Genomic DNA, 12,407 nt, shown 5'->3' on the forward strand with positions numbered 1-12,407 from the left:
AGAAAAACGACACAAGAGTAGGGGGTTAAGGGTTAAGGTCACTGCTCTTGCCTTGTTTTATCCCCTCCCCTCTACTCTTGCGTCGTTTTACCCCCCCCCCCCCCATTACCCCCTACTCTTGCGTCGTTTTAAACCCCATTACACCAACCCCCACTCCTTCATACCCAGGTCGAGAAGATTTCCAAAAATTATGGACGAAATGCGCTGAAATGCGCTCAATTTTCAAAAAATTCACCGCAAAAGCCTTACATAATAAAACGCTGATATGCACTGAAAAGCGCTGAAATTTCAAAAAGTTCAGCTCTTTTCTTTCGCTCCAAGGCTCGAACCGCGATCATTGTGTTTCATCTGTCAATTAATCCACTGCGCTATTGAGAACTCAAATGCTTCCCATTTAATTTGAATTTATAATAATAAAACGTTTGATATGGAAAGCGCTGAAGTTATGTAGGAAATGCGCTGAAAAAAGTGCTAAAACTTATCTAAGCAATGTGCTGAAAAAGCGCTGAAATCATGTAAGAAATGCGCTGAAGATGCGCTAAAACTTAGTAAGAAATGCGCTGAAAAGGTGCTGAAAGTTATGTAAGAAATGAGATGAAAATGCACTGAAATTATGTAAGAAATGCGCTGAAAGTTTCAGCGCCTTCTCGAAATTTCAGCGCATTTAGAGCAAGTCTTACATAATTTCAGCGCATTCAGCGCATTTCTTTCAAAAAAGATGTACTGAAAGGGCGCTGATATCTTGATCCGGGTATAAATATATATATATATAAGACAAATTGTATTACTAAATTTTAGAGCGATCAAATTTGTTCACAAATAGAATCACGGTACAATTTTGAATAGAGTTGGGTTTTACGGACTTCTTCTTAAAAGATCGTATAAGTCGAAGTTGACCTCATAAGTTGCAAAATATTGTGGAATATGAACTCTATACATTAATATCCTAAATTCAAATTCCCATTTTTAGAGTGGCTCCGGTAGAGATGATATTTTCAGCATTGTTGAAATCTTATTCAGAATTTGGCCATTACGCGTCTCCTGCAAAGTTATTATCATAGAATCGTGCATGAACACAAAAGAACATTACAGCTGACCACGAATTGAAAAAATAGTATACTAAGCCAAGAACTCCTGTGAGTAATAGATCAAGGCTGCTCTGGAATGTGACCAGCCAGTAATCTGTTAGCTTCAGTTCTTTGCTCAAGGCCACTGTCAACACGAAATAGATATTAAGGGCAATTGTCACAATGCACAACGGACCCTGAAACATGCACAATAAATTCTTAAAAAATGAATCCAATGATTGAGGCTCTAAACCTATAATTTATAGCCTGGACCTGAACATTAGGAACTAAGATCATATATGATGCCATAACAATCAGACTATTTCTTAGTATAACTTTAATAAGGTTTCCTTTTTTCATACATGACTGTATGATTCTTAAAAAATGATTTTTGTATTAAAATCGAGAAACCATAAACAATGACGTCGAATTATATGATTTCTCTATGAGTACCAAGAAACATGTGCAGACTTAGTGCGAAATTTAACAAAGCATATAGGACCTTTGCTAAGAAATCACTAATGATCTTTGTATGAAATTTAAGAAATATGATGATTGTGTTACAGCTTTTCTAGATTCATCTTCAATACCTCAAACCACAAAAAAATTGGCGGGTTTTTCCCACCAGCCTAAGAAAAAAAACAGAGGCTCTGATTGCCAAAAGACAAAAATATTCGCGATAGGTGAAATCAACCGCAAAATGGTTGTCGAACCATAAGGAACAAAAGCAAGCGAAAAAATTAACAGAAAGGGAGAGGTCCTGAAGGTGCACAGGAAGGCGGGAGTATCTTAGAAAAAACCACCTTCTATTTGAAAACTCAACGTTTTTTTGCCAATTTATAAAATACGCAAAAAATATGCAGCCATGAGTTACAAATCGAACGGCAATTTTATTGAAAGTGGGAGTTTTTCTGTATAGAACAAGAAAATTAAGCTCAAGACAAACCAAAAAAAGTCTGAGAAAAAATACATTTTACCTCAATTGCGTAAAAAATACTAAATTCTAACTTTTTGTACAAAACGTATTTTCTTCTTAAAACATAGTTTCAGAACAATTTAGCGAGACAAATTTTATTACCTTCAGTGACAGAACAGCCTTAGTACTGAGTTGAAAGCATAGCTACGATGGTAAAACTCAGGTCGATAAAAATTGCTCGCAATTTGAAAATCTCGAGATGCTTTTAGGTGGGTATTATCTACTTTCACGTCTGATAAAAAATAGAAGGCGATATTAAAGCATTCAAAGATTTTTGACTATATGATTTTTGACTACCAGATCCAAATGGTTAGATCAAACTGTCAGATTTTAAAAACAAGCCCATGAAGACCTTCATCGGCTTTCCAGCTGAGCCTAAAAGTTATTTTTCACACACACACACATAAATATAGAAAGAGAATGAATCGATTTGTTACTGATTACGATTGGTTAAAATCTATGTCGTTATGTGGTCAACAGTTCAATGTAGGTAGTAATTGGAGGCTGCTCACACGTTAACATAATGTGTAAAGTGCAAGAGTAACACTTCAGGTATTAAATTTTTTTAAAAGAGTAAAAGACGGCACCGCAAAATTTGTTATGAGAATTCCAAACTTCGTTAGACCTAGTATTATGGACTAGGAGCGAGGAGCATAAAACGGGTCCCGATAAAGGTAAACCCGATAACTTAATTTTCTCTAGGAGTTTTTATTTGTTTTTCTATGTACTTCTATCTCTAATAACAATATGAACGCTGACTATTTTTGCAATCAATTGGCAATTACTTTTTGATTTGTTTGGTTTATGGTTTCATTATATTGATTTCGTTTATAATTTGCCTTTTTTCCTTATTTAAGCAGCTTTTGTTTTCTTTAATGATCTTAGTATGGTTGTTAAGATTTCATAAAACCATTTATGACTTTATATGATTAATCAGATACTTTGGTAAAGGTAGGCGTCGTTTAGTTGTTTTGCCACTTTCTGGCCTGAAAAAATAATAGTATTAGTTGTTGCTTTGCTGTACTTTGTTCTATTATTAAGCATTAATCATTTTTTATGATCTTGGCATGATTGTAAAGATTAAAAACGAATCATTAATGGCTTTGTATGGTTGATCAGAATCATATATGAGTTTGTATGATTGCTAAGAAACAATTATGGGGAGCAACACGGAAGATGTAGCGGGAGGCCCAAGTAACCTCTGTTTGGATGGGTTGCAGACCGAAATAGCCTCTGATCTATATCGGCAGCTCTCGATTCTGCCATATTTCTCAAAATTAAGGCTCGAAGTAATCTTGAATCCATTTCTGACACAACTACGCCATAAACCACTTTCTGATCAGAACCAACTGGGCTTGTGATCAATTCAGAGTTTGCTTGAAAAAAATGTTATATCACACAATCCGCTAGAACTTGTCGCAGATCACACTAACCTGCTGTCTGATCAAATCATTCTGAGCTCAATATCTGATGGGTATGTGTTGAAACAAACTCTCTAGCCATCCGCTGGTGCACCATATCTTCAGTGGTCAGGCCCAAATGCGCTCTAGTCTGCCGCTGTTCGTACAGAGCTACAAGTCTATAATCACAAGTGATCAAGTCTATTTGCAGTTGCACATTTTCTTCTGTTCTGGGCGCGTGTTAACACAAGTCTTAGAAGTCTGGCAAGTCTTAGCCAAGACTTCGGTAACATTTGCGGGTTGAATTCAAAGTCAAAACCAATTTTTGAGAAAATTTCGAGTGAGAAATTTTTGAGTTCCCAAAAATTTTGATATGTGCCTGTTTTCGAGTTTTGTTTTCAAGCTGCCTCCTTGGTTGCTTGTATAACTGTCCCAAGCGATCAGATAGCACCCTAGATAGCCCGTAGATGCTACATGAACGTGTTTTAACTGTTTTTCAACCCTTGACTTCTGTTCTTTAGCCGTTTGAGCCATTCCAGTATCATGTCAAGAATTGTTTCCGAGAACTCTCAAATTACTGACAAATTCCAGATAAATTCTCTCCATTTTTTGGCTAACTTTGACAATTTCACTACCAATTTCTGACGTTTTGTTGGCTGTTGTCAGCGTTTATTGGTCCTATTTTGGACAATTATAGTCGGTTATTCTTTGCGTTTTCCGATCCTCTATTGAACGTTTTTTAAACTTGTCAAGTAATGGCAAGAACTCTCATTTAGACATTCCGAGTCGTTTCCTTTAGACACAATGAGTCTTGGTCACCCTAGCCAAGACCATGAAATATTAAAAGACCGTCCTCGACAGATATTAGGTATGAGAAGATCTTGTCTGGACCTAATGTGATGTCATGTACTTTGGCTGAAACTAAAACAACTAACCTAGAATTTGGCTGGAGCTAAAACATACGTCCTGGAATTTGGCTGGACAATATAGGTGTTCTGAAATTTGGCTGGACAACAAAGGTGTTCTGAAATTTGGCTGGACAACAAAGGCGTTCTGGAATTTAGCTGGACAATAAAACATTTCCTGGAATTACGCTCGTGACCGTTATATTGACTTGTTTTCAATTATCTTGAAAGTTAAGGACATGTATCGCAATTGGTTAAGCATTGGGTAAAATTGGATAAGGTCACAAGATCTTTTTAGTGGCTTCATTTTTGCATGTGAAAAGAATTTGGCTGGACTTATGGACAGAAATAGCCTCGAATTTAACGAGGGTCCTCGACCGTTTAATTTAATTCAGTATCCCCCCCACCCTACCTGGAGTTAATAGGTCTTTTCATAAATTCCAGGTCTCGACTAGGGCAATACTTGCAATTACACTTGCCCATTACTGAAATTGATTTGGCAGTAGGTACGATTGGTCTGACCATCAAGAGTTTGTGACGTCACAGGTTTGAATATAAGCGGCTCGGTTTATAGGATTCTGTTAGAACCCGGTTTGTAACATAATTCTTAAGTGTCTGTTCCCAAAAAAAGAGATTTTTCATCCTGCAAAATCTTACAAATTTCCGTTATCGCAAAATTGTCTTATAAGTACTTATAAGATTATAAGTCGCCTGGCGAAGACTTTTGTAAGCTAATTTATCAGGTCTTATGAGATAAAAATTTTTCAGCGATCTGATTTATGTAATTTCACCTCTAGAATAAGCGAGGAAGGTACAAAAAATCACAACTTTTCACCACTACAATACGTATTTTCACCTCTAAAAAACGGAAATCTTAAAAAAATTCAACGCGCATGTTTTATAGAAAATATAGTCTGTGATATCTCTTGCTACGGAGATATGTATTTGAGCCACGATTACGTAGAGATTTAGTAAAATTGGATTCGAGATTCGAATCCACTGTATTCTGTGAAGTGTAGGATTACAGTTCTCAATTATATCAAGCAATAGTGTCACGTTTGCGTCAATGCTCTAAAGACTTGGAATTCCGTGTCGAATCCGTATTGAACTATTCGGGTATCAAAATAGGAGAGATTGAGAACAACTGAATTTCAGAAATAAAGTGAGGAGAGTGAAAGATAATTTTATTTAAAAAATGGGAAAGCATGAACATACTGAAAACTTGACTTTGCAGTCGGAGGTAAAGTTTTACCTATGTGAATACATATATGAATAAACTTTTAACTTAGCTAACAAAAGGACAACTAAAAATTTAGTACACTTTGTAAGTTATGGTACAACCGTGTCACATATCCCTTCCTTTGACAAACATTAAACTGCAGTTACTAAAATTTTTATATTATAATTACCATATGTACTGGTTACTATAATTATTGCTTTAGCACTCACACTAGCAACTAGAATTGAAACAAAACAAGCCAAATGAAATAGCAATGGCGTTCCAAGTGGAATTAAACTATAAGCGTTTACAAATAAATTTAAACAAATGACGCAAATTAAGAGGCAAATGCAGCACAAGCGTAACGTCATTTAAATTAAAAGACTTCTCGAAATGAATGAGATAAAAAATTAAATTCATTCACAGCATAGTTCTACAACAAAAGAATTTAATCAACAAATAAATTAAATTTGAGACTATGATTGAATTGAGAAATTAAATGGAGAAGTTTTGAGACTACTGATTATGGCGACAAATCAAATTAAAGGTTTTCAAATTTGATTTTTGGCATCAAAAACGCTCATGCTAACTTTAATGCAAACGTTTTGTAGTTGGCATGATCATAGTCTTCTTGAGACCAAGTTCCGACTGGTTGAGGATCTGGTGGGGCTTACAACCAGTAATTCAAAGGATGATTCAACTGCTGTTGGTTGTACGGCTTCCTACTGGATTACCGTTTCGATTACTGGGTTATTCTGTCCTTGGCGTTTGGTTGCCGGCATTGTTTCGGGATTACTTACTGATCACACCGAACTCTCGAATCCAGAATAATCTGGAGCTTTTCTGCTCCTCTTTGATTTTGAGGCCGTCAGGGTGACAATTGAAGAGGCCGCTGAAGAGGCTGCTATCGAAGAAGCGGTTTAAGTGTTCGGTGTAGCTGACAACTTGCGTGACCGACTTGTTCCGGCTTGAGGTTTCTTCGGCTTTCGAGTCGACATAGCCTTAGATTTAGTGCTATTTGCCAAAAAAAATCCGGAAGCATTATCAGCTTCTCGGTGCCTAATATCTATATCCCCCCTGTACTTCTTCTTAAGCTCCTTGGAGAGTGCGTGCTGTTCTTGTGATTTTCTCTTCCGTCTTTCTGTCATACGGAAATGGTTTTTTTGGGCATATTGCCACAGCTGCGTATTACGCTCCGCCCGTGTTCCAAACTTAGCTATCTCACTATTGCGCATTTCACCTCTGGTACATCTGGCTCATTGATTGCCGTTGTTGTAGGATATGTTCGGACAACCGTACTGCCGGTTGCTAACGTCTCCCAAAGACCCCTCAAATCCCGAATCGAACGATTGGAGATTTTCCTGGCCAACTTTATTTCTAGAGATCGTTCAGTGCGTGGTATCGGGTTTGTCAATTTCGGGTGGAGAATGAATCTTGAAACAGACGTGTTTTTGTCCCTATTATAGTGTCTATCCAAATCCACCTGAACCTTTGTCATAGCTTCTTGACTCCGTTCTCATAGTCGATCCGTTCTCCAGCTAACCAACCGTTGTTGACCAGATAATCTTTCACTGGGAATGTGTCAGCGTCTAAATAGTGGTTGAGATTATTTTCATATGACATATTAGATGACTTTGGTATTGTATTTTTTTTTACTGAGTGGTGTGTTTGGTTTCCTGAAAAAATGTGCTTGGAAGGGCGTTGCATTTGTAGTCTTTTGTTTGCATATACGTAATTGATGCACTATTGACTTTATTGTTTCTTTAATTTTGAATGTGTTATTCCTCTTAGCTACTTTCATGCAATTTAGTCGCATTTTAGTTGTTTGTATTAAACGCTCTACTAATCCATTAGCCCTTTGATTGTTAGCAGGAGCAGGATGTTAATATTGAAGGCTTAATGTTTCTTCGGAAGGCTGGATTTGTGCTTGTTTGCAGAGTGAGAGAGAAGAATTAAGGCAGAAAGCAATTTGGAATGTTTTGTTTGTTGATCTTTTGATATACGTGTGGAATGTGTGTGATTCACGCTGTTACTAAGCTGTGCTTGACAGTTTTATGGTGTGGTATTTATATAAATTGCAGCAACCGCGTCACAAATGCGGGTAATTGTTGCAACCACAAATTGCTCAGCATATTTGTTTGCAACTTCTGCTTTTTGATTTGGTTGGTGAGATATGTAGTCTACCAGTCTACTTCTCGCGCCTGGTATATGTTCAATATTAAAATCAAAAGGTAGGAATCGATCCACCCAATGAGTTAAACGACTATTTTAATATTTGTTAGATCTGTGTTCCTTCATGATTGCAAGTAATGCCCGATGATCTGTAAGGTCTGTGAATGATTTTCCAAACGAGTTGTATATAAAATACTCAACGGACCACACCAGTCCTTCATTTCTAATTCATTGACGCTATAACGATCCTCATTTGAGTTATGAAAAAGAGACGCGAATGCGACTGTATGCCAACCTGTTGCAGATCGATTTTCAAATGCAGCTCCTAATGCAGCTTTAGATGCATCCCATTTGATACGGGTTTCCAAGTGTGGATTATAGTTTGTGTTCTCTGTGGCATTTGATACTTTGTTTTTAATATGTTGGAATTGAGTTTCAAGTTCATTATTCCAAGTAAATTTAATGTTCTGTTTAAGTGTAGATCAAAGTGGATGACAAAATTGAGAAAAGTTAGGAATGAATTTACCCAGGTAATGTAAGGATCCTAAAAATGATCGTAATTGTTTAAAATTTTAGGTGCTGTTAAATTTCGAAATGCGGATGTTTTAGTCTCACGTGGTGAAATTTCATATTGGGTAATTTTATAACCCAACCATTCTTTATCGGTTTTTGCGATGGGGCATTTGGGTAAGTTTATTCTCAAATTATCCTCGTCTAATTTTTCAAGACAATTATAAATTAACTTTAAGTGATCTTCTTTTGATCCACGGCTAACTACCGTATGTCATCTAGAAAACAATGAGTATTATCCAGTTCAACAACTGTGTAATTCATTACTTTTTGAAAAGCCGCTGACATGTCAGTTAACCCATAAAATCCGGTAATATAGTGATATTTACTTGTACCCTAACAGCTAACAATGTTAAAATTGCTAAGCCGGGAAGTTTCCGGTTCTAACTTTAGTTGACTGTATGCGTATTTCAAATACAGTGTTGAGAGGTAAGCTGTTTCATGTGATTGGTTTGTGTTTATCTTCTGTTGTACCGTGTCAATTAGATTGTCAATATTAGGCATTTGGTATTTATTTTTGTGTATAGATTTAATTAAAGTCTTTGAGTCTAAAGCCAAATTAACTTTTTTTTATCTCTCTTCACAGTTATAACAATTGGGGATACAAAGTTTATGTCTAAACAACTTTTTACCTTTATGGTGTGCTTTTCATCTAATAATTTTTTAAGTTTTGTGTTAACTAAGTGTTGAAGGTTAATAGGAAATCGGCGTCCTTTTTGATGTGTTAATGTAAAATGTTTGTGAAATACAGGTTATACTGTGTGTTTTAATGATTAACCAATTCTGGAAATTAAACCAAAGAATTGAAATGCTATTTGTTTCCTGATTAAACTATGGTTTGGATCATTATATGAGACCTGTTTAGTTTGTGTGAGTGATAGTCCAAGCTGATAGGAGAGATCTCGCCAAATTATTGGCCAATGACCAACTTTAAAGACTGTAACCTTGACATTTGCAGCTGCCCAATCGCTGCATTTCACTGACGTTTTAATCACACCGATGGTCTTGATTAATTCGTTGGATAAAGCTTTAAGCTCGTGAGTCTCCAAAGATTGTTCTCAGAAGATTTTTTGAATTTTCAATAATACTGCGTTTGCTAGACTTCTTTTAATTATAGTGCAAACGCTCCCGAATCCACTAATGGTTTCGTCTCTGTATTTGCTATGCAAGTGATCACATTAACTGGTTCCACTTTTCTGATATTTTTACTATTAGAATTTACAGCAACACAATTATCATCAAATTAATCATAATCAGGGTCACAGTCAGCATCGTAAGTACTGTGTCCTTGAAACATCGTCTCAAATTGATTTACTTTTTTCTCCTACCAAGGCAGAAGTAAAGATCGTTCCCGCTTCGAAATAGTAACTTCTACGTTGTTGACCCTTGGTTTTGGCTGCACTTTTAATTTTGTCTTCCTACAAACTTTTGTAAAAATGATTCGCTATTCCACAGTTTTTGCAGTTTTTTCAGCAAGCAGGGCAGTTCTGACGATGACTAATTGATCATCAACCACCGGAGTTAGGGCAGATTTTGGGCTTGACAAAATTTTCGTCGAGGGTCTGGCTCTGTTCCAAGAATTTTGAATGCTATTGATAAACATGTTTGCTGCCTGATTCGTAAATGAATGAGCAGAGTTCCTGATATTTTCTACTGATTTTGGATGCCCATCTCAAGATTTATTAACAGTTCTAATGCTTTTTTAGCCAATCTCTTTTCCTTCACTAGCTCTCTCTGTATTTCACCATCCCGCATATTCGCAATGAAAACATCTTGGATGATAGATTCCTCGTGGCTACCGAGATCACAGTTCAGGGAAAGCTCTTGGAGATATACGTAGAATTTTTTGACTGGTTCTCCTTTAAGTTGTTTTCGAGTTAGGAAAGTATAAAGATCAAAAGTTATTTTTCTCTGCTGATGAAGACGTTATCCAAACTTTCCCAAAGGTCCTTTGTAGAAATTTGATCAATATAAATAATTGGTTTTGGAGAGCCAAATATCCGATGGCGCTCCATACCAAGGCTAAGATAGGGCGAGACTGCTTTGGTTTTGCGAAATTTTCATTGTCTATCGCCGCACACTTTTCCCGCCGCTTCAATCATCAGACACTTGTTGAGCCATGCATTCTTGAGTTGCTCATTCCGAATTCTGCGGTCTCTTCCGCTTTGAGCGGTGTTGTTGCCCACATTTTCTTCGTAGATAGGTTCAAGATGGAAATTAACCTTATTTGGTGCTGCTTCTCGTAGGATATCGATCGAAATACCCTCTTTAGCCAGTATGGCTAGCTTCAAAATTATTCTCCAATGTTCCAATCTCAACGGGGGTTCTAATGTCGGCCGAAAGGGTTCTATTCCCAAAAAAGCACCTTCTTTAGTTTCTGACTGCGCCATATAATATCTCTTGCTACGGAGATATGTATTTGAGCCACGATTACGTAAAAATATGGTGAAATTGGATTCGAGATTCGAATCCACTGTATTCTGTGAAGTGTAGGATTACAGCTCTCAATTATATCAAGCAATAGTCTTACGATTGCGGCAATGTTCTAAAGACTTGGAATTCCGTCTCGAATCCTTATTGAACCATTCGGATATCAAAACAGGAGAGATTGAGGAGAACTGAATTTCAGTAATAAAGTGATGAGAATGAAAGATAATTTTAAGTAATAAATGGGAAAGCGTGAACAAACTGAAAACTTGACTTTACAGTCGGAGGTTAAGTCTTACCTATGTGAATACATATATGAATAAACTTTTAACTTAGCTAACACAAGGAGAACTAATAATGTAGTACACTTTGTAAGTTATGGTACAACCGTACCACAGAGTCAATTTGATTTATATTCAAAAAATTAACTTAGAAGTTAGTGAAAGGCACTTTATCAAGAATGTTACATTATTTGATGGATTGGTGTAACCAGAACCATCTCTGTCCAGACATTCAGGCCCAGGTGATCAGATCATAAGGATCAGACTATAAATGAGTACTGAACAGACTACTGTGAGCAGGCTAGAATCTCAGCAAAATTTAGTTTTATTTCCGAGCAGATCAATCCAACTTAAATAACTATGCTGATCAATGTTTGAACAGACAACTGAATAGACTTTTGTACGTTCATACGACTGTCCAGATAAGTTTTTGGTTTAAATTGGCGCGCTGTTTGCTCAAACTGGATCAAATCAGAGGTCATTTTAGTCAGTGACCTCATTCTGGTGGGCGGAACCAGTTGACCGTGTTTTATGGAGGATAAGCAAGATACAAAAAAGATCGTTCGTAGAAATGTCTCACCATGAAGCTTTCGCAGCCAAGTTTGACCAATAGAATGTTGTACATTATTTCAGATTCTTCAATTGTTCCTTCCAAGCCGGATATCATAGCGAGGTCTTCATCTCGTTGATTGACTGAACCGGGGCCTCCCTGTTGAGCCATAAGCGAGTACCAATTTTCTAGGGGGAAATAATTAAACAGTAATATAGAAAGTAACAAAAACAAAAATGGGATCTTGTCCGTTTATGCCCCCCACAGCTTAGTTTAGTGGGTGCGTATAATTTTCAAACCCAGGCGCACATGTCATATTTTTACATAATGCTTTTCTATGTAATGACACTTGCTTTGTAAATGCAGGTCGCATAATGTAATCGAGGGGCACAAAAAATGTGGTCTCGTGAAGTGATGTGAAATGTAAAGCCGAGAAAGGTTGAATGCACACCTTAAAGGCTTAAAATCAGAAAAAGCAAAAAGCCCTTAAAAAGTACTTATTGAATTGAATTATTGAAAATTGTTTACCAGAAGCTATACGAGCACGAAAGAGAAACACAATTAGTTTTTTTTGCTGCAACCAATATACAAATAAACTATTTTTTTTGTTTAGGTGATACGATTATCTAACGGTATCAACAGATGACGGTCGAGCTTACCCGTTTTCAAGGTTCCATAGCGATAATAAATCCATCCCATTTACTATAGAGTGGAGTTAAAACTTGAACAAAAAGTCAAATGTAAAAATAAGATCTTCCGGGAAATTTTGGTGACCTCTTTCCTTGAATGAACTATCAATCACAATATTCTGTCGATTTTTTCTATAATGTACCCGGGTTG

General features: G+C 36.6%; 1 protein-coding gene across 1 annotated transcript; it reads right to left on the reverse strand.

Annotated features, from left to right (window-relative positions):
* Window positions 1-1,030: 1,030 nt before the first annotated feature.
* LOC142346140 (uncharacterized) lies at window positions 1,031-11,738 on the reverse strand. The gene is made up of 2 exons (XM_075398647.1): window positions 11,598-11,738; window positions 1,031-1,264 (listed from the first exon to the last, which is right to left on the reverse strand). The coding sequence occupies exons 1-2, from the start codon at window positions 11,736-11,738 to the stop codon at window positions 1,031-1,033; spliced, it is 375 nt and encodes a 124-aa protein (XP_075254762.1).
* Between the last annotated feature and the right edge of the window lie 669 nt (window positions 11,739-12,407).

The sequence above is a fragment of the Convolutriloba macropyga genome, chromosome 9 (genome assembly GCF_964194025.1).
Source record: "Convolutriloba macropyga chromosome 9, txConMacr16.3, whole genome shotgun sequence".
In the NCBI taxonomy this organism is placed as follows: domain Eukaryota; kingdom Metazoa; phylum Xenacoelomorpha; order Acoela; family Convolutidae; genus Convolutriloba; species Convolutriloba macropyga.

Excerpts from the sequence above, each read along its gene's own strand:
- LOC142346140 (XM_075398647.1), bottom strand. The coding sequence starts at position 11,738 with ATGGCTCAACAGGGAGGCCCCGGTTCAGTCAATCAACGAGATGAAGAC. Across the intron at positions 1,265-11,597 it reads TTGGCTGCGAAAGCTTCATG|GGTCCGTTGTGCATTGTGAC; the intron begins GTGAGACATTTC and ends TGCATGTTTCAG.